General features: G+C 37.8%; 1 protein-coding gene across 11 annotated transcripts in view; it reads right to left on the reverse strand.

Annotated features, from left to right (window-relative positions):
- Positions 1–21,240, reverse strand: part of KIAA0825 (KIAA0825 ortholog) — a 406,839-nt gene that overhangs the window by 293,727 nt on the left and 91,872 nt on the right. For 10 of the 11 annotated variants that reach the window (XM_037903240.2, XM_037903239.2, XM_043546230.1 and 7 more), the window contains 2 exons: positions 3,375–3,543; positions 138–813 (listed from right to left, as the gene is read on the reverse strand). In XM_037903240.2, the coding sequence (XP_037759168.1) occupies positions 138–813; positions 3,375–3,543 (845 nt within the window). Of the gene's footprint in view, positions 1–137; positions 814–3,374; positions 3,544–5,327; positions 5,391–21,240 lie in introns of all 11 variants that reach the window. The other variant, XM_037903245.2, reaches the window with a different exon arrangement.

The following is a 21,240-nucleotide window of genomic DNA, read 5'->3' on the forward strand; positions in this document are numbered from 1 at the left end:
TTAAAAGCATCAAACTAGAATTGGTAATTTCATGCCTCTCTGTCTTCATGGGAAATAATCAACCAAAAGAGAGAAAACTGTAGCATAAACAAGATATATAAAAATCTAACTAAAATGAACATAAAAATGCCACTAACCCAAAGCATGAACTGTTCCTCTATTCTTCTTTGAAATCTTGCTTGTCTTAATTATATGTAGAGCATTTTCTCTGAACTGCAGTTCACAAAGTCTTTCAAGAAGAATTGTTATTTCTTCTGTGACGGTATCCAGATAAGTTTCATTAATAAATGTCAGTGTTGAGGAAGGATCTATAGTACCACTTAGTATATACAAATCCTCTTTTATCATTGTGCATAGTGTAGGTATTGAACTTTGGTAACCATGAACCACCTTATCAAAGTTTGTTTCACCACAGCTAGATAGAACACAGTTCTGCAGAAGCTCAGAAACTAATTTATTCTGCAAGTTTTGGTACTTGGTTAGAACTTCTGATTCTGGATATAGAAACAAAAGTTGTTGTATGCATTGAGTTTTAAATTGCATTTGCTGTTTTAAAGTATCAGTATTTGTTTCATGAGGTCTCTGAAGTCTATTTACTAAAAAACGTCGAAGGTGTAATCTCACATCATCCCAAACAGACTTGATATTCATAGATGAATCATCCTCAATGGCATGAAGAGAAGCTCTGGATGTTAACTCAAAAGATGTCTCACTTGGAGTACATGGAAATGAGACCCCACACTGACTGGAGAGATCCAGAAGAAAGCGTAGGATCATTTCTTCTTGATTTTGTTCATTCCTCAGCAAGCTTTGCTAATAATGGTAAATTATATAGTATTTAGAGATGTCGCATGAATAACTCTATTTACAAAATTAACTTTGTGTTAAAAGATGCACATTATTTTTAAGTGCAAACTACAAAACGATAATATCTTAGCATTTAACCTGATTTCTCCAAATCCCCTCATGTTAGCCCAGGCACAGACTATAAATTCTCTTATAAATAAAGAGAAATGGGAAAAAAAGCAGTTTTTCTGATGTCACTTTTTGTATAAAATGGGAGTCTGGTGACTTTGTTCAGTTAAAGATTCCCTAAGCAATGACAACCATAAATAACTAAAACACACACAGGAAAACTTTCAGAAACTCAAACTCAGTTTCATCAATACAATAAGGTATTGTCTGGGCTGGCATACAAGGATTTGGAGTAACCAAACCAACAGGTAAGAACATGCATCAGCATTCCCTCTATGCCTTTCCAGATAGTATTCATTCTAAAAATATAGGATAGATACCTAGAAAAACAAAGACTTATGAATCATACCACATAGGAACCACCTACCATTGGCACAGACTGTAATATAAAATCTGTAATGACATGATCATGTAAAAACATCCATCGTATTGCTGGTAAAAATTTTTTCGTTGAAATATTTTTTCATGAAAAAATGACTGCACCGAAAATGTTGACAGAAATTTTCAAAGAAAAAAGTTCTGTTGTCTTTTTTAACTAGTAAACAAATGTTTTTCACTTAAAATTTTCATTTTCGAGTTAATTTTTGGTAAAAATATTCAGCTCTCAGTTTTTGAAAACCAAATAGAAATTTGTAGGTTTTTGTTTCAGATTTTCATTGGAAAAAAACCAGGATATTTAAAATATATATATTTAAAATTCCCTGTGAAAAATAATTCACATTTTTCTATCAGCTCTACCTCGCAGTTCTAAAGGGAAAGCACCAACTCTCATAGCTACCAGTTAAGCCTTGGCAGAAGATGGAGCCTTTTTACTCTGGTTAGCATACCCATCCTGGAAGGCAAATGAGGAACAAGTCAAAATAATTAATTTGAGACTTGGCTGAGGGCGGGGGGGGGGGGGGGGGGGGGGCGGGAATGATAGCTATTGCTCATGACAAACTTGGTAGGAATTCATAAAATAGAAACCTTGTGCTTTCCCTGTTCTTCTGGCTCAGCACTAACCATCATAAAGGCAGTTCTAAGGATAAATAAATCTTCCCAATACCATCTTGAAGGACTCAAAGAGAGGATCTGATAAGGGATTTAGCATCAGCATTGAGATCCCACAGGACAAGGGGGGGGCCATCATGTACTTGTCCTGGTTAGATGAGAACTGATACATTAACAGGTGCCAGGTTGAAATTACATTTCAGCTATATCAGTAAGGGAGAAAAAAGGAAGCAAGCATGGAGCTGACAAAGTAATAGGACTGCATGTATTGTTTTACTTCATCTGAAAAGGCCTCTAATGACCAGTACGGTCAAAGTTCTGGTCTCATAGCTATTTATGATACAATGGGACATTGCAACCAGAGGGCTCTGTTCTCCCAGAATCAGCTCTTCTAATTGCACGTAGCCAGACCTTGGTTTGTCCAACTTTCTCTAGAGTAAAGCTGGTTGAGAATATTTCAGCGAACCATTATTTTTTGTCAGAAAATGCTGATCTGTCAAAACCAAAAGTTTTTGTGAAAAAGGTCAGTTCTGATGAATTTCCCATTTTGAAAACATAGTTTTGAAGTTGTTAAAAGTTCTGTTTTGACATTTTCTAAATGAAAAAAAAAAAATCAATTCTGGGGGTCAAAATGACATTTTGCTTCAAAGGTAAGTTAATTTATAGTAAAAAAAAAAAAGCTAAAAGGAAGGTCAATATCAAAACAAGACATTTTGATTGACCTGATCAAATTTATTTGAGGGATTTTCAGTTCAAAGACATTTCTGAGATGTTGATGGGACTGGCTGGGACATTACTCCTATTGAATCTATTTCCCCAGGTTAAGTATCCTTACACCTTCTTGTCAACTGTCTAAATGGGCCATCTTGATTATCACTACAAACTCCCCCCCGCTGATAACAGCTCATCTTAATTAATTAGCCTCTTACAGTTGGTATGGCTACTTCTACCTTTTCATGTTCTCTGTATGTGTGTAAGATATATATCTATCTTCTTACTATATATTCCATTCTATGCATCGATGAAGTGGGCTGTAGCCCACAAAAGTTTATGCTCAAATAAATTTGTTAGTCTCTAAGGTGCCACAAGTACTCCTGTTCTTTTTGTGGATACAGACTAACACAGCTGCTACTCTGAGACTTGAATCTGAGTCTCTCACATCCCAAACAAGTACCCTAACCACTGGGCTATAGTCTCTCTGGTTATTATTTATACCAAAAAAAGAGAGATACTTATTTATACCAAAATGAGAAAGAGAGATACCGACTCTTTTATTCTAATTCTGTTCTATATTCACTCTTGTGAAACTATAAAAGTAAAAAAAGAATACATTAATAGCAGAAAAATAAAAAAACTGTATAAGTATTTTTTCCCAAATATATATAAACTGTAGAAGATTTTTTTTTTACCAGGGTTTTAAGAAATTCAATCAACTCTCCATGAGGTGTAGAAGAAGGTTTGAGGGAACTGAAACTGCAGTTATTCAACCAGTGAAGGCAGTTAGTTGTGTTTTGTAACAGCTCATCAGTACAAGTCTCATTTACGTCTGATTGTAGCTCTTTAAGGCATTGTTCCACACTAAAAACAAAATAAAAAAAAATAAGCATTCAAACTTTTTTCCATTATTTAAAGATGAACTTTTTTATATAGCATATCTTTTCAAGAAAGGAAAATACTTTAAATGTATATAACATTATAATATATGTGATACAAGGCTTCAGAATATTAAGTCTGAATCTCCAGGACTAACATTTCTAAATGGAGCGGGACTAGATCTATAGCACATTTTCTTAGGACCAGAGTCCACCATCCTTATTCAAATTAAGTAGTACTTTGATCCTCACATATTCCCATTTTTTCAGTAAGACTACTTGCAAAGTAAGGCTTTACTCAACATAAGACCGACTGGATTTGGCCCTTATGATTAGGTGGATAAAGAAAGTAAGCAGAATGAACGACTGCATTCACAGCTAAATGTGACATTCTGCTTCTGCAGCAATCAGCAGTTGTTTTATAACATATCATATACTATAGCAGTTACTTACAGATGACACCTCACTGAAAACTTGAAAATAATTTTAGAGACATTTCTGCTGGTAAAGCAAATATTTTCTTTCCCTTTTCCTCACTAGAATATTTGAATGAAAAATAAAATATTTGTTTCTTAGGAGTTGATCTACTACTGTTCCTTACTCTTACCTAAAATCATAACCTTGTTTGTGACATCACAAGTGCTTGGTATGAAAATCATTAGGGTTTCAGGTTGGGAGAAAATAGAACAATCTTCTACTCCTTAGAAACAAACATTCTGTTTCCATGAAAATGTCTCCAGAACCAGAAAAAGGAGGATAAGGAAGAAAAATGTCTCTTAGAGATAGCCCCATTTCTATATCATTTCCTAAATCAAATATTTTTCAATGTTTCCCTTGAGCATCTAATACTCTTAAATAAGAAAATACTAAATATCAGTTAGATTTTGGTCTTACAAAAATCAGAACCAGCAATAGCGTGGATCAATGGTGGTTTAAAAAAAATGGGAAAACTAACCTTGTGGGTGTTCCAGACCGCACAGTGGCTGTATTTCCCAAATGAGAAGTGGGTACACCCATGTTTACCCTGGACTACTTTACTGGTTTGGATCCAAAATCTGTTTTATCAAAATCAGGGATGATTTTGATTATATACATGTTTTCAGTTTGGATTATCTTTTTTCTGATTCTGTTTATTTATTGCAAGTGAAAAGTTCATGGTACCACACACACATATGCCTTACCAGCTATGTTACTGGTCCCTATTCCACTTCTGTATTGACTACCTATGGTTATGGGGCATTTAACAGGCGTTAGGGCAGCAAAGTGCATATACTAGCAGATGGAGAGTTCAATCCCACATATCTGAAAACTCTTTTTTGTAAGATTTATTAATATTTAAAGTTAGTCATCAGCTGCTAATGGTTTTTGGAGAGACAGCAAAAACCAGAGTATGTGCATGTTCTCCCACATATGCAGGTGTGTATCAGGAGGTGCCCCCAAGTGTGAGAGGCAATTCAGAGGTAAGTGGGGACAAAGTCAGTAGTCATTAGGTAGCCAATTTAAGGGAAAAAAAGGTTTCTAAATATTGTAACCAGAAATAAGGTGCATTCATAATAGGACTATGAAGTTGCACTGACAGCAATTATCATTAAGCTATTGTGTTAATAAACATATATTACACACACAAAACCTGGCCATTCAAATGCAACCACTACAATTATATTCCTAACTCTTCAATCTAACCATCTAACCCCCATTTTGTACACTTTCATTCCACTTCAAGACCCTACATACATACCCCTAGCCTATGCTACTGACTTTATCTCTTACCTCCATTCTCCAAGGGCTTCCTCACTCTTTCAATGATTTCGAGGTTAGTGGTTTGTCCATTTTCTACTCCAACATCCAAATTTGGAAAAGTGTTATAGTGTAAGAGAAAAAGAATGAAACTCTGTAATATTTCAAAACTTCCACAACTTAAAAAAGTTACTGTGATTTGGCAGCTCTGTAACTTTTTAAAAGTTGAGGAATTTTTTTAAATGTTGCAGAGTTTCATATTTTCCTTTTGCCACTTGGTAACCAAAAGTTCAGCAAGTTTTAAAAAGTTAGAGAGCAGGAAAAGAAAAGAAAGGGAAAAAGGAAAAAAACAAACAAAAAACCTAGGTATCATTTACTTTATTGCAGCAGTTTTCAACCTTTTTTCATTTGCGGACCCCTAAAAAATTTTGAATGGCGGTGCAGACCCCTTTGGAAATCTTAGACATAGTCTGCAGACCCCAGGGCTCCGCAGACCACAGTTGAAAACCACTGTTCTCTGGTAACGACAACCCTCTGTGGATGGCTTGTGACATTACACTGCATATTCATCATAATAATATTGTTATGGCATAATTATGATGCATTTTGTACAAGATGGGTCATGTAAGGTGTCATTTGAAAAGTTATTATTTTCTGGATATGACTAACCTATTTATATGCATATACCATTTTTGTATCTGAAGTTATGAATATTGATTATGGATCTGTATTTCAAATGGACTTACTCTGGAAAACACCCACAGACAGCCTTTCAGGTACAACAATGAAGAAGCCAAACAGTGTTAATGGCTCATCAACAAGGACAATGGGCTGTGGAATAGCTTATCCTTCCTGTGGATGTTTCGGCCAGCCTGTAAGTAATAGCTGCTATGACTCTGCAAGGGCATTTGACCAGACCAGGTCTCTGGACTCCATTCTGGGTGCCTGTGTTTCTCCACAAACTAAGGCAGGGAGTGACATCATTTGTTGTTCTTCACTCCCCCACAACTCAACACTTGAGAGAAGCTCCAAAAGAAAGGGGAGGGGAGGTGTTAGGGGGAAAGGGAATCCCAAGCTGCAAAACAAGTGCAGCTTGTGCCTTGAGAATCTGCAAGCCTACTTGTATCATCAGGCAGGGTGAGAAATTGTTAATTCAAATCCTATCCTTCTAGTATGTTAAACTTAGTTAATAAACTTGTTTTATATTTTAACCTAAACCAGTTTGCCCTTAAGTGAAGTGTCTGGGGAAAATCTCAGCTTAGTTACCACAAGTATACATATTCCTCTACACATTGAGGGACAGGCGAACCGAGTAATAAATTCATACTGGTCAGGGTTTTGACCAGGGTAGGACAGTTTAGCTCTGGGGTCCTAGGCTTTGAAGCTGGGGGTAATCTTGGCTGTAGCCTTTCTATTGTTGGTTCATGCAGTGGCTGGTCAAAGCCTGCATATAACCACAGCTGGCTGTGTCCCTGCCTGTGTAAATGCTGGTGGAAGTGTAAGACCAGGAGCAGTCTAGAGATTATCAGAGCTGCACAGTGTGAGGGGAAACCCAGGCTGGTCAGTCAGAGGACTCAGTGGCACCCCAGTTCCAGGTGGCACCCCTGGGGGAAACCGGTCACACCTCTACTACATGGTCTGCAGACCCACAAGGGTTTGTGGAAAACAGGTTGAAAACCACTACTGTACTACATTGAGTAACAAAAATGGAAAAAATCAAAAATGTATATAATCAGTTTTCAAAAACCAAAGTGACACAGCTTTTTTGCTTAATTTAAATGATTGATTTCTTTTTGTTGAAAACAATTTATGAAAAATGTAATTTTCCATGAAAGCAAGAAAACTTAGTCAAAAATTTTCAGTTTGCTCTAAAAAGACACCTATTAAGTGGCAAAAAACTTCAGACAGTACTAACTCAGGCTGAGTTAGTAGTGAACCAGAAATCAGAGGTGAAAGGTCATTGCTGTAACCCACCCAGTGATCATATATTTATCTTTAAATTTTGGTTGCAATAACCTCTTAAAAGCATTACTTTTCTAATGGACTTTTTCATCTTACATTTAGCAAACATTTAAAATTTACCTTTTTCATTTATTGTGCATCATAACCAACCTTCCTTTATCTCATTTATTGCCTTATTCTAATCAGCAACAGTGATCTCACCAATGTCATCTCATAGCTCTGGGAACTGGGTTTGTTAATGCGTATATATTTTTTCATTGGATTTTGTGGTGGGAAGGGAAATTATAAATGAACTGGTAAAAACAATGATGGATAAACAGTAACTAATAATTTGTTGTTGTTGTTTTCCTTTACAAAAATAATAGCAATTTATTTCCTCAAAAAGATTTCTGGAATCCAAATGATGCATACTATCAATATATCTTCAACAGTGGGTTAAATTTGGAGCCTATTCTATTTGTCCCTTTAAAATAATTGAAAATAAATAATTATAGCAGGCTGAATAAAAAAGAAGCCCACTGCAAACTTGGAGTGTGAAGGATATTCATAACTGCATTAACTCTTAAGATCCCTTCAAAATTTGAAGGGAAGATCAAAAATAAAAATATGTTCATATGTTTCTGAAATAACCACTAGTAGGTCACTTAGAAGTCACATAATTTCAAATGTGTCCTTTTACAACAGTTTACTCTTACATACTTTATCAGTAGAAGCTTTGTATTAAGGACTGTGAGAAAGTGTATTGTAATATATTTAAAAATATATGAAGTGAACAGTTCAGAAAGCATCTACTCTATTATATGAAGATGCCAAATTTTATAACTGCATCATCCTCAGAAACCAAACTCACTGACAACAACCAATTCAAAATTATATGAAAACCTCTTTAAAATTAATCATGTGTGGGTGGTCTATAAAACACACTATATAAAAAGGTTAAGTAAAGATCTTTTCAAGACAACTCTAAGTATGAGCAAGTTTAAAATTAAGTGCACTGAAACAAATATCTCCTGAGTATCAAAGGGCCTTTTCATGAGTGCAAAGGACTTCCATGAAAAATAATACCTCTTTGACTGTGGCCCACTCAATTTCCTGATGGGATAACTCCATCCATCAATACCAGTTCTGAACACAATAAAAGATTGGCATGTATCTTTTTATCTTGCGTAAACTGTTCTCAGGACTGTGAAATCCAATGCCCTGTTCATACACCTTAGCTCCCGGGACATTATATTTTATTTATGAGCCTGTGGTGTCTCATTCAATGAAACCTAACAGATTACAGCATTGTGAATTGTAAAGACTCAGGTGTCGTTAGTCTACCTAAATCAGTTTCAATTAGCTTAAATCAGCTTTTATACTAATCTCTGACATCTGAATCAGGGTACTAACCAATGATCTACAAACCATTAATAGGCTAAAGCCTTTACAGGACCAGATATTTTAGCAATTTGTCCTAACACTGATAAAGGGATTAGGCAGACAAATTTCAATGGACCTCCCTGTAGGTACAAATAATGATCGTTCTATTCACTTTATTTGATCTTTTTATCCCAATAAACTAAACATCAATTTTTTGTCTAAAACTGTACTTTTTGCATTGGATAAAACCTTTTTCATATTCTTTAGTTCATATCATATGGTAGTGAAGCAGAATCTCAGTATTACTTTCCCTCCTGTTCTTTACAAGGTTTTGTAAGACACTTTATACTATTAGTATTTGTTCAATTACAGTTTTCTATTCCACTGTATGAATTACATCAGTCAATAACATATTTAAGAATCAGGCCACTGAATAAACAACTTAAAATATTCAATGTGCATTTTCAGAGCATAGAAAGAAATAAACTTAAATATGTAATGCTTCTTTCAAAGGGCCTGTAGCTGTGCCTGTCCTGTCACTGGGCAGCCAATGGACACAGCTGGCCCACAACAGAACCCCACTGCTTGGCTGAGGCAGTCAGGTGGCTTGCTCTTAATCCCAGCAGCTGCAGAATATCAGTGGCTGCTCACTGTACATACCTGTGGATTCTCTGTCTTCCTTTAGTTGCTTCATTCCAAATCTTTCTCCAGCCCAGACCTTCCTCTGCACTCGCCCTTGCTCCAGCCTAGACCCAGCCCTGTTCCTGCCTTCCCTGATTCCAAGTAATATAGTTCTAGCCCTCTGCTCTAATTTCTGGCTCTGACATTTGGACTCTGATTATGGTTCTAACCCTCAATCCAGTTCTGATTCCCTATTGACTCTGGCATTTGGCTTCTGACCCTCAGCTCTGATCACTGGCTCTGACTCTGCCTAGACCCTGGGCTCTGGCATTTGGAGGCTAACCCTTATTTCGCCCATTAAGCCTGACTCCTGTTCTGACCACTAGACAAGACGGCCTGCAACTCAGTCTCCTGACATCTCACTTCAGTCTAGAAGAAAAATAGTTTTCTGATTTCCAGTGTCTTAATAAGGGGGTATACGTCTCAATTTGCTAAAGATATAAAATCTTTAAACAAAACCTGTATTTAACCATGATGCAAAAATCTCATTTAATAAGTTAATAGTTGTATATTTAAAAATAAGTCATATAATATGAATTTTAAAAGGAAACTTTATATTAATCATTTAATTGCTTTTTCCACTAAGGACAAAATTATAACTGTAATTAACTGATTAATGTAGAATGTTTTAGTGGAGTGTATTAATTACACTACATAAAAATGAAATGATACCTTACACACCTACGCCCCAGTCCTTCAAAGACTTTGGCACACATTTAACTTTATGAGCAGTCCTGTGATTCTATTAGTTGTTCCACTGATAGGTGTCTAAGGGCTGGATCCTGTAAACCTTTAATCAGGTGAGTAGTCCTTTATGTTATGATTAGGGCCCTACCAAATTCATGGCCATGAAAAACACATCACGAACCGTGAAATCTGGTCTCCCCGCAGTGAATTCTGGTTTTGTGTGTGCTTTTACTCTATACTACACAGACTTTTCGCTAAATGCTGGGAATGGGCAACAGGGGATGGACCACTTGATGAGTAACTGTTCTGTTCTTTCCCTCTGGGGCACCTGGCATTGGCTACAGTCGGAAGACAGGATATTGGGCTAGATGGACCTTTGGTCTCACCCAGTATGGGCGTTCTTAAGTTCTTATAACTTCAAGACAAACGTTTCTCAAATTGGGGGTCCTGATCCAAAAGGAAGTTGCAGGGGGGTTGCATGGTTATTTTTTGGGGGTGGGTTGTGGTATTGCCACCATTACTTCTGCACTGCCTTCAGAGCTGGGTGGCCAGAGAGCAGTGGCTGCTGACCAAGGGCTCAGCTCTGAAGGCAGCAGCGCAGAAGTAAGGGTGGAAATACCATACCATGCCATCCTTACTTCTGCGTTACTTCTGGCAGGGGCTCTGCCTTCAGAGTGGGGTTCCTGGCCAGCAGCCAATATTCTCTGGCCATCCAGCTCTGAAGGCAGCACCACTGCCAGCAGCAGCACAGAAGTAAGGGTAGCAGTACTGGAACCCCTCTTACAATAACTTTGCGACACCTCCCCCATAACTCCCTTTTGGGTCAGGACCCTACAATTACAACACCATGAAATTTCAGATTTAAATATCTGAAATTATTAAATTTATTATTTTTAAAATCCAATGATCATGAAATTGACCAAAATGGACCGTGAATTTGGTAGAGCCCTAGTTATGATTCTATTACTGCTGATGAAACAAAACAGAAACATGCAACAAACCCTGAGAGTAAAACTTTCAAATGCACCTAAATGATTTAGGCCCCTAAATCCCATTACCTTTTAACAGGATTTAGGTACCTAAGTCACTTAGATGCTGTTGAAAACGTTACCCCAAGCCTGTTCAAGCGCAAATAGAAAACAATAGCTGAATTACCAAATAATTAAAGAATGGACTGGAATATGAATCTAAAGAGAAATTAAAACTTTTCTTTAGCAAAGTAATCTGAAATTTCAACTGACAAGAACGCTTTTATAGTGAAAAAATGAAACGTATTTGAAAATCATATTTCTTACGTTTCTTATTCTGAAACTAGTGCTAGCATCATAGAAGATTGGGGTTGGAAGAGACCTCAGGAGGCCATCTAGTCCAACCCCCTGCTGAAAGCAGGACTAATCCCAACTGAATCATCCTAGCCAGGGCTTTGTCAAGCCGGGCCTTAAAAACCTCTAAGGATGGAGACTCCACCACCTCCCTATGTAACCCATTCTGGTGCTTCACCACCCTCCTAGTGATATCGTTTTTCCTAATATCCAACCACCACTGCAATTTGAGACCATTACTGTTCACTCATATCAGTTTCTCATCCACTGTAATCCCCAGGTCCTTTTCTGCAGAACTGCCTCTCAGCAAGTCAATCCCCAGCCTGTAGCAGCGTATGGGATTCTTCCATCCTAACTGCAGGACTCTTCACTTATCCTTGTTGAACCTCAACAGTTTTCTTTTGGCCCAATCCTCTAATTTGTCTAGGTCACTCTGGAACCTATCCCTACCCTCCAGTGTATCTACCTGGAGTCCCCACCTTAGTGTCATCCGCAAACTTGCTGAGGGTGCAATCCATCCCATCATTCAGCTCATTAATGAATGTTGAACAAAACTGGCCCCAAAGCCAACCCCTGGGGCAACCTCTGCTTGATACCAGCTGCCAACTAGACATTGAGCTGTTGATCACTACCTGCTGAGCCCGATGATCTAGCCAGCTTTCTATCCACCTTATAGTCCATTCATCCAATCCATAACTTTTTTAACTTGCTGGCAAGAATACTGTGGGAGACCATATCAAAAGCTTTGCTAAAGTCAAGATATATCATGTCCTCTGCTTTCCCCATATCCACAGCGCCAGTTATCTCATCATAGAAGGCAATCAGGTTGGTCAGGCATAACATGCCGCTGGTGAATCCATGTTGACTTTCCTGATCACATTCCTCTCCTCCAAGTGCTTCAAAATAGATTCCTTGAGGACCTGCTCCATGATTTTTCCAGGGACTGAGGTAAAGCTTACCCGTCTGTAGTTCCCCAGATTCTCCTGCTTTGCTTTTTTTAAAGATGGGCACTATATTTGCCTTTCAACGATAATGGCCAATGCAGAGCCATCAGCCAACTCGCTCAGCACCCTGGGATGCACTGCATCTGGACTTGTGCATGCCCAGCTTTTCCAAATAGTCCTTAACCTGTTCTATCACCACTTAGGGCTGCTCACCTCCTCCCCATACTATATTGCCCAGTGCAGCAGTCTGGGAGCTGACCTTGTCTGTGAAGACTGAGGCAAAAAAAGCATTGAGTACTTCAGTTTTATTCACATCATCTGTCACTAGGTTGCCTCCCCCAATCGGTAAGGGTCCCACACTTTCCCTGACCACCTTCTTGTTGCTAACATACCTGTAGAAACCCTTCTTGTTACCCTTCACATCCCTTGCTACCTGAAACTCCATCATCTTGACATTTCTGACCATGCAGAATGGAGGATAGAGAGTAACTTAATGGCAAAAAGAGAATGCAAGAATTGAAAATCTTTATGGCTAGCAACTTTGCCACCATCGTTTTCTGGTCAAGGAGTTCTAGCGCCTGCAGGTGTGCCTTAATCTGAAAATTCAGTCTGGAACTTCCTAAGTCACTCAATGTTAAATCAACACGTTCACTGGGATAACTTAACCTTATTGAAAGATAATTTTTAAAGTGAATGTGTCACTTCTTGACAGGAGTGGAGACTTATGTCCTGTTTAGCTGCAAAATCAGTAACATGAAGGAACTGGCAAGGCAAGCTTCGCCATACTGATATGCAGGCCCTCTCAGAGGTCCAGGCTACTTCCGGCTTTTGAGATCCCTAGCCATAATCAAAATAAAAAACGATGACACATGAAAACAAAATAGGCACCACAAAAAGAGTGAGACATACTTTTAATTTTTTTTATTTAACAAATGCTTTTCTAGCCTTTTTCTGTCCAAATCAATCCACTAATTATTGAGAAAAATCTAGTTTTCATACAATGTCACAGCTGATATTAAACTTGGCAAGCCCATTCAAACGCTCTTGTCCCATAGTTGAATGATGATAGTTCTTTACCTGCTTCAACACGTTGACAGTGCGTTCACCTGAAGCCGCTGATGCAGGCAAGCTGACAAAAATACACAATGCAATTGTGATATTAGGAAACACCCCAGAGAGTCCAAGTTTGAGTATTTCTTGAAGCAATTCCTTTGGCTTGCAATCCAATTTAAAGTTCATGGAATATATTCATTTGAGGAAGAGGACCTCATCACTGAGATCTTTTGAGATTTCTTTGTTGTACTGTTGCTGCAGTTGTTCAGCTGCAGAAAGTAGATCTGCATTACTCAGTCTGTTGAACTACCAAGGAAACCCCAAAAGGGTACAAATTATCCGCAGTGACTCAAATTGACATGTAAGATTTGACTGAATCGAGTAAATGATGACAAGGAAGACATTGACACTATAATGCTGCTCGGCATCAGATTCAGTAGGTAAGTTGTGATTGGTGGAAAACTCAGATGAAATGCCAATATTCTGTGCTACTAATTTGGACACAGTCAGGATCGCATTCCATTGTTCATGAATCTGTTGAATATCACTGATAAAACTTTCAGTGTTATCCCTCTCAACATCAAGTATAGCACTGCGTGCTTCAATTGCCAGATTAGTTTGGTAGATCATTGTAAATAGCTTCATCCACAAAGATGGCATCAGAATGCATTCAAATTTGGACATATTCTTCTGAATAGACTAAAGTTCAGTTCAAGCCTGTGCAGTGAGTTTGAGAGATTCAAGCTCATTTAAAGCCATTTGAATTTAAATCACTGAAATCAAATGCTGTGCAACTGGTTGAACACCATCAATCCATGCAGACTGGTTTTGGACATCCCATGCAGTGAAACAGGAAGATATTGCTTCAGAATTTCCCATCTTTGTGGACTGCTACTGAAGAGATTGTACATTTACTGAACAGTTCCAAAGTAAGTAATTGCCTCCTTGCATGATTCAGCACAGTCAACACTTACAGGGTTTAGTGTGTGGTTTCCACAGCTGGAGAAAATACAGTTTGAATTATGCTCTGGCAGAACTGCTTGTACACCTTTGTACTTCCCAGCCATATTAGATCCACTGTCATAGGCTTGACCAATGCAGACTTGAAAATCTAACTTAAAACCTTCTAGAATTGCTAGTACTTGAGCAGCAATTTCTTTTCCAGTGTTTCTCGTGAAATTATCAAACAAAATAAACCTTTCTTCAATTGAAAATTTTGAGCTCTCTACAATCTTAACATATCGAATAACCATAGTAGTCTGTTCCTTGTGAGAACAATCTGGAGTGGCATCAATGATGATTGAAAAATACTTGGCATTTCGAATCTCATCAAGAATTTCTGTTTGTATGAATGACCCACATATCTCAAACTCGTTTTAGTTTGTGCGTGTGGAGAGATAATGGACTTGCATACGCTTTTGACTCTCTTGCAATTCTCAAACACGTTTAACATGCTCTGATAAAAGTGGGTCATATTTGCTGAGGAGCTCAACTATGCCTAGAAAGTTTCCATTTGCATGATCACCAGTACATTGACTGGAACAAAAGAAAGCCAATCTCCTCTCAGAAAGAAAAAGGATGACATTCAGGATGCGCTCAAGAAGTTTTTTCCAGTTATTAGTTTCTGTAGAGAGTTTAGTCAAAAGTAAATTCTGAACTGAACTTTCAGCTGATGCTGCCCTACTGGCTGATTTCCATACAACATAGTTTTCTTTGTGTGATGCTGAACTCTCATGTGATGGTATTCGGTCTTTCAACTTCCTCCAACCTCTGTTGATGCTCCATCCTGATTGATCAGAGAGAACTGATGCATTTGCAGCACTTTTGTTCGAAATGAAGCAGGGTCCACAGTACAGAGATTGTTTTTCCATACTCCAGCATAACCAGTCTCTTGTGCAGGTCTCACCATTTGGAAGTGTTTTTGTCAGCAGATGAGTAGGGAAAGCGTGATTATCAGCATCTCGTGGAATGTTACTTGGAATTTCAAAACAACTAATTTGAAGAAAAGGTTGCATTTGGGCAGCATTGCTCTTGTCAATAATTCCAATGTCAGCCACAGTCAAACCTGTAGTACTCATGAATTGCTCTTTCTATGTTAAGATCTACATCTTCCTGTTGAGTTTCTTGATCATACACAGGATCTTCTGCTGCATCTGTTACTGTTGGGACATCTCCTTCTTGACTACTGTCCTTATGTTCAGATATTGGCATTGAAATATCACCTGTTGCAGTTGCAGAGTTTTCATTATCTGTAGCATTGTTTGTTGGGTAAGGTGTGTTTTCCAGTGATTTGAGAAATGAAGTTATTGGCTTTGAGGTCTTATCTGCTGCTTCACTCAGTTGTTTTTGCCATCTCTTGCTTGCACCACTTTCAAATCTCCTCTTCACAGTTATCTAGCTGGTCAATATGTAGCCTATCCACACTTGTAATATTCTGTTGTAAATAAGTAGCTTATCTACACTTGAAATCTGCTACTGTAAACGTACACAAACGCTGAATGGTACACAAATGCTTAAAAGACTTAAAACAAAGAAATACTAATTAAGAACATAAAATGAAACAGTCAGACAGGTTATTATCTTGATCACTGAATCAAAACTCAAACACGCAAGGTATAATATAACAGGCTGAGCTGAAGACAAAGGGATGACATATATATATAGTAAACACAGACAAGGATACAGACAGAGGGAAAATGTCCAAAAATTTCAAATGTGTGTCCTCACGAAACTCACTGTACAAGATGGTCCTCACAAATTTTCACCTAGAATCTGGGTCTATAGACTATGAAAGCCTATGATGATGATGGCCAAGCTACCAAGCTAGGGCTCAACCAACCGATCAGTCACCTCTTTTAGCTACCACATGAAGATAATAATGATTCATTCTCACACATAAATAATTCCTTAGTCAACTAGTCGTAAAACTATAAAGACACTAAAATGTAACAATTCTCTACCTTTCAACATGCACTTCATCTAGCACCAGCCACGAGTAGTGGTTTGTTTATATAATCAGCTGACCTGAGAGGACTTGTTCATCATGGTCTAATCTTGCGCTATCAGAATAGATATATTTTTATTAATACTTCTGAACATTTTTAACTCTTTAAATATGACAAAACTTGTATCAGTTAACAAAAAAATTGTGTCTTTTATCAAATCACATCTCTAATTTGCTTAAATTTGCAGCTCTAAGACGAGAGTGTATGTTTTGGTCTGATAGGGATGTGCATAAAAACAAGTTGCGAAACTTATCAAATACCAAAAAATTAACAAGTGTTAATTGGCCAATTGGCCCTGCTGATATGTCTCATCCTGATCTGGAGAAATCACTCTTAAAAGTAAGAATGGTTCAATTTCTCTATCCCATGCCCTATTTGCTTTGACTACCAAATAATAATCTTAAGGCTGGATTTTGTGATGTGGATGCCTGACCACTACACTCTGAACTCATTTTACAGCCATAAAACAGCAGTGAGATTTCTATTTTTAGTGCACTAGTTAGATGAGAGCTAGCACAGGTATGTCTCCTCCAGCTGGCAATCACACCCCAGCTCCAAGTGTATACATACCCTAAAGGTGCCACAAGTGCCTAAGATCCTTTAGACCATTCAAATTTGAATCTAAGGATCTTACATTTGTATTATTTGATCTGAATCTAAGGATCTTACATATGTATTATTTGATATTTGTACTAACCATGAAAGGGTGCTAGAATTTTTAGAAAAACAATTAGGTAGATAATGTTTCTCCAATGTTTTGAAGACAAAAAGCATTATGTGCACTTATTATTATTAATTATTTTAGTGCATTATGTGTTAAAAAACCTACTTGTTAAGAAAGAAACTCAGCAGGATTTGTTAATGGAAAACTCATCCAATCATTTGTAATGGATCAGAAGACTTGCTCTACATGGTGGTGGGAAAATATTTAACAATAATTATTGCAATGGCTTTCCTTACAAAAACTTTTTTTTAGGAACTGCAAAGGGTCTGGGAGAGGAGTGCAGCCAGTAAGTTCCTGTTCATCTTACAACAGAGGCCTGCCATGCAGCCAAAATTAAGAACATGTGCCATGATTACAGGCAACTATAGAGGAGGATGTTGATGCTTCAGTTTTATCGTGTGTATCTTCTTCTTATATGTTCCATTCTATGCATCCGATGAAGTGGGCTGTAGCCCACAAAAGCTTATGATCTAATAAATTTGTTAGTCTCTAAATTGCCAAAAGTAGTCCCATTCTTTTTTTAATAAGCACCAGGTTATCCATAATGATAAATCATTTATTTCCTAGGAGATTCAATTAATTCAACTTATGGATAAGATACAAGTGAAAAATCATGGAGATTCATAAACTTATGACCTTTAACTGGGCCTGATGCAGAAAAATTTGTATAGGATATGATTTTTTCCCATTATATTTGTATATCTTTTTTATTAAAATAGTGTGTGCCCTCACTGGTTTTGATAACTTGCTGTTATTCTTGCTGTGTAACTTGTTTTACACTTTCCAAGGAACTGACAGATTAGATTAATATAGCTTCACATTTGTAATGCTTATTCTGTTCAGTTCTAGGCCACATCTACACTACCCACTGGATCGGCGGGTAGTGATCGATCTATCGGGGATCGATTTATTGCATCTAGTGTAGATGTGATAAATCAATCCCCGATCGCTCTGCTGTCGACTCCGGAACTCCACCAGGGTGAGAGGCGGAAGCGGAGTTGACGGGGAAGCGGCGGTCATCGATCCCACGCCACGAGGATGCGAAGTAAGTGATTCTAAGTCGATCTAAGATTCGTCGACTTCAGCTACACTATTCTCGTAGCTGAATTTGCGTATTTTAGATCGATCCCCAGCCCCCCAGTGTAGACCAGGCCCTAGTCTATTTAATTAACAGCTTACTCTGTGGAGAATGATTGATATGTTTTCTTTTGCTCCCCGCTCCCTATAAAAGCAAAACACCTTTTCCTTTGGAATATTATGGACATTTAACAGTGATGACCTCCCCTCAGAGGGAAGGTCTGAGATTTATTATCTGTATATTGGAAAGTATAGCTTCCATTAATACTGAGTCTGGAGTTATATTAACTCAACAGATCTGCAAATATCAGGTACTTATTTTATTGTTCTATAATCTTACTGGTATTTTGTATCCAAATTTTATTCAAAAGAAAAGCCACAATAAAAAAGTAAAAAAAATTGGATGTCTTGATTTTATTTCTAAAACTAGAAATTCTTCCAAATTTGAATTTGAAAGTGTTACTCTTTTTATAAAAAACTGGCAGCTTCAGCACAGCCACTATTCCAGAATTTTTTTTTTTTTGGAACATCATCAGTAAACTTCTAACTTTAGAAGCAAAGTAGAAGCAGGGTCTTTGAATTAAAGACTTTGCAACCCAGTCCACATCTCCACCTCAACCACTTATAGAATACCTCCCTAGATATCATGATAACTCATGATAAATGATAACTCAGATTTAAGACCTGAAAGGACTTCTATGATCATCTTATCTGATCTCCTACATAATACAGGACAGAGAATTTCACCAAGTAATTCCTTTTTCAAGGCAACAACTTCTGGATGAACTACAGCACATATTTTAGAAAGGCAATCTTGATTTAAAGTGACTGAGAATCCATCACATCAGAATCCCTAGGCAAACTGTTCCAATTATTAATTGCCCGCACTGCTAAAAGCATGCACCTCATTTCCAGTTTGAATTGGTCTAACTTCACCTTCCAGTCACTGGATCTTGATGTGCCTTTGTTAAACTACATTCCTAAATGGGGAGAAGATTCATGAAAGCAGAGGATATTCTAAAGACCATGATCAAGCTACCTCATTGTGAGGCTTTGGGGGTCAGACCAATAAGGGGTTGTACCTGCAACTCTGGGTGCCTTAAATGCTATAGCAGCAACTCCAGCAGTCAGTATACAAGCATGCAAGTCACCCTCTGACTTCCACCACCCAGTTACTTTTTTCAGGGTGACCCTTCCCAGCCCTGAATTTCCTCCAAACCTCTGTAGTTTACATTCCTCTTGCAGAACACTTTCAGAAGTTAAGTTCACTGCCCCTTTTAAAGAAACAGTATCCCGTAGCTTACTACCTTGACAATCATTTTAAATCAACACACTAAACTGGTTTAGGTAAAAGTAAAATAAGTTTATTAAACAAAAAGTCATAGGTTTAAGTGACACCAAATGCAAGGTATAAAGAAAGGATTCTCACCAAGTCTCTTTTCCAGCATGGCTGACCAGACACTTTGGCCAGGACCCTTCACAGGTCTCAAAGTGCTCAGTTCCTTTTTCTCCTCAGATGAAGGATGCCAAAATGGCTTTTTTTCTCTCCTTATATCTTCCCAAAGTTCATTGGCCTTGCTTTGAGAGACAAGGCGGTTTCCTGGGTGTACAGTCCCCCATCCCCAACTGAGATTAAGTGGCTGTCTTGCCTCACTTACTCTCTTAATGGCTTTGTTTATCTTGTATGTATATGTACTTTTCTTTTCTTTAGTCACACCTTGCTTAATTTACATAGGAGACATTCCTTTGGCTGGAACAGGTGTGACATAGGGATTGCTTGCCAAATACATTTTAAAAACGTATTTCCAGCACATACCTATAAAGTCCTTTGTGAATTTATTGTACACACATCACATAAATATTAATGATCAGTGAGTTATTAGTTTACTAGTGATATATTACTTGCCATCTTTTAGGTATATAGCATGTCAAGAGTGCATCAACTAGCACTGGGGTGCTCTTAGGGTCACACATGTATCTTTCTCTTTGCTAAACTAAATGGATTGACTCAGCTTCTTAAATATCCCACTGTGCAGCAGAGTTTCCAAACATTATACTAATCTTGTGGCATTTTTCTGGAACTATCCAATTTTTCAACATCCCTTTTAAAGTATGCATGCTAGAACCGCACACAGTATTCCAATAATAGTCTTATCACTAACTTGTTTAGAATGTAGCTCCAACATGCTCTCCTTCATTCTTATGCTAACTAAAAAGTAGGAGGAAAATCTTATGCTCCAAATAAAGGATTAGATACTCAGAGGATTGGTAGAAAATGGAGTCTTTCCCTTTGAAATTACTGATCTGGATATAACCCAGGTGAATAATGGCTAAAAATCATTGCAGAGAGAGACAAAGTGGGTGAATCTGTTCTACCTTGCATTTTGCTGTGAGACTGGGAGTACCCTTCGTAGACCTGAAGAAGACCTCTGTGTAGGCTCTAAAGCTTGTTTCTCTCACCAAAAGAAGTTGAACCAATAAAAGATATTATCTCCTCCATCTTGCCTCTCTAATATCCTGGGACTGACCTGGCTATTTGCTAGCATTTGACTGTTTGGTGGCCACTGTGAAATGAGTTGGTGGTCTTACGCAAGTTCATAAGAAATCAGTGCCCGCATCCCAAAGAACAGGAGTACTTGTGGCACCTTAGAGACTAACCAGTTTATTTGAGCATGAGCTTTCGTGAGCTACAGCTCACTTCATCGGATGCATAGCATATCGATGAAGTGAGCTGTAGCTCACGAAAGCTCATGCTCAAATAAACTGGTTAGTCTCTAAGGTGCCACAAGTACTCCTTTTCTTTTTACGAATACAGACTAACACGGCTGTTACTCTGATCCCAAAGAACGTCTTTCTTTGCAGACAGAATAAAGACTGAATGGGAATAAAACTCTACTATCCTTTCAGCTCAGTGATGATCCTTGCTTATGAACTAGAAGCACATTAATGAAGGCTGGCAGGTAAGCGATACTCCTATTTTTGTTAAATAGAGGATGTTAGTACTATCATTCTAGTATCTTTCAAAAGCACGAACATCACAAAAAGTATACTACAGGAATAAATGCTGACAGTACAGTAGATGACCACCTATATAATAGAAAATCTACGCACTATTTTTAGAGATGAATT

Source organism: Chelonia mydas, chromosome 5 (genome assembly GCF_015237465.2).
Source record: "Chelonia mydas isolate rCheMyd1 chromosome 5, rCheMyd1.pri.v2, whole genome shotgun sequence".
NCBI classification, from domain to species: domain Eukaryota; kingdom Metazoa; phylum Chordata; order Testudines; family Cheloniidae; genus Chelonia; species Chelonia mydas.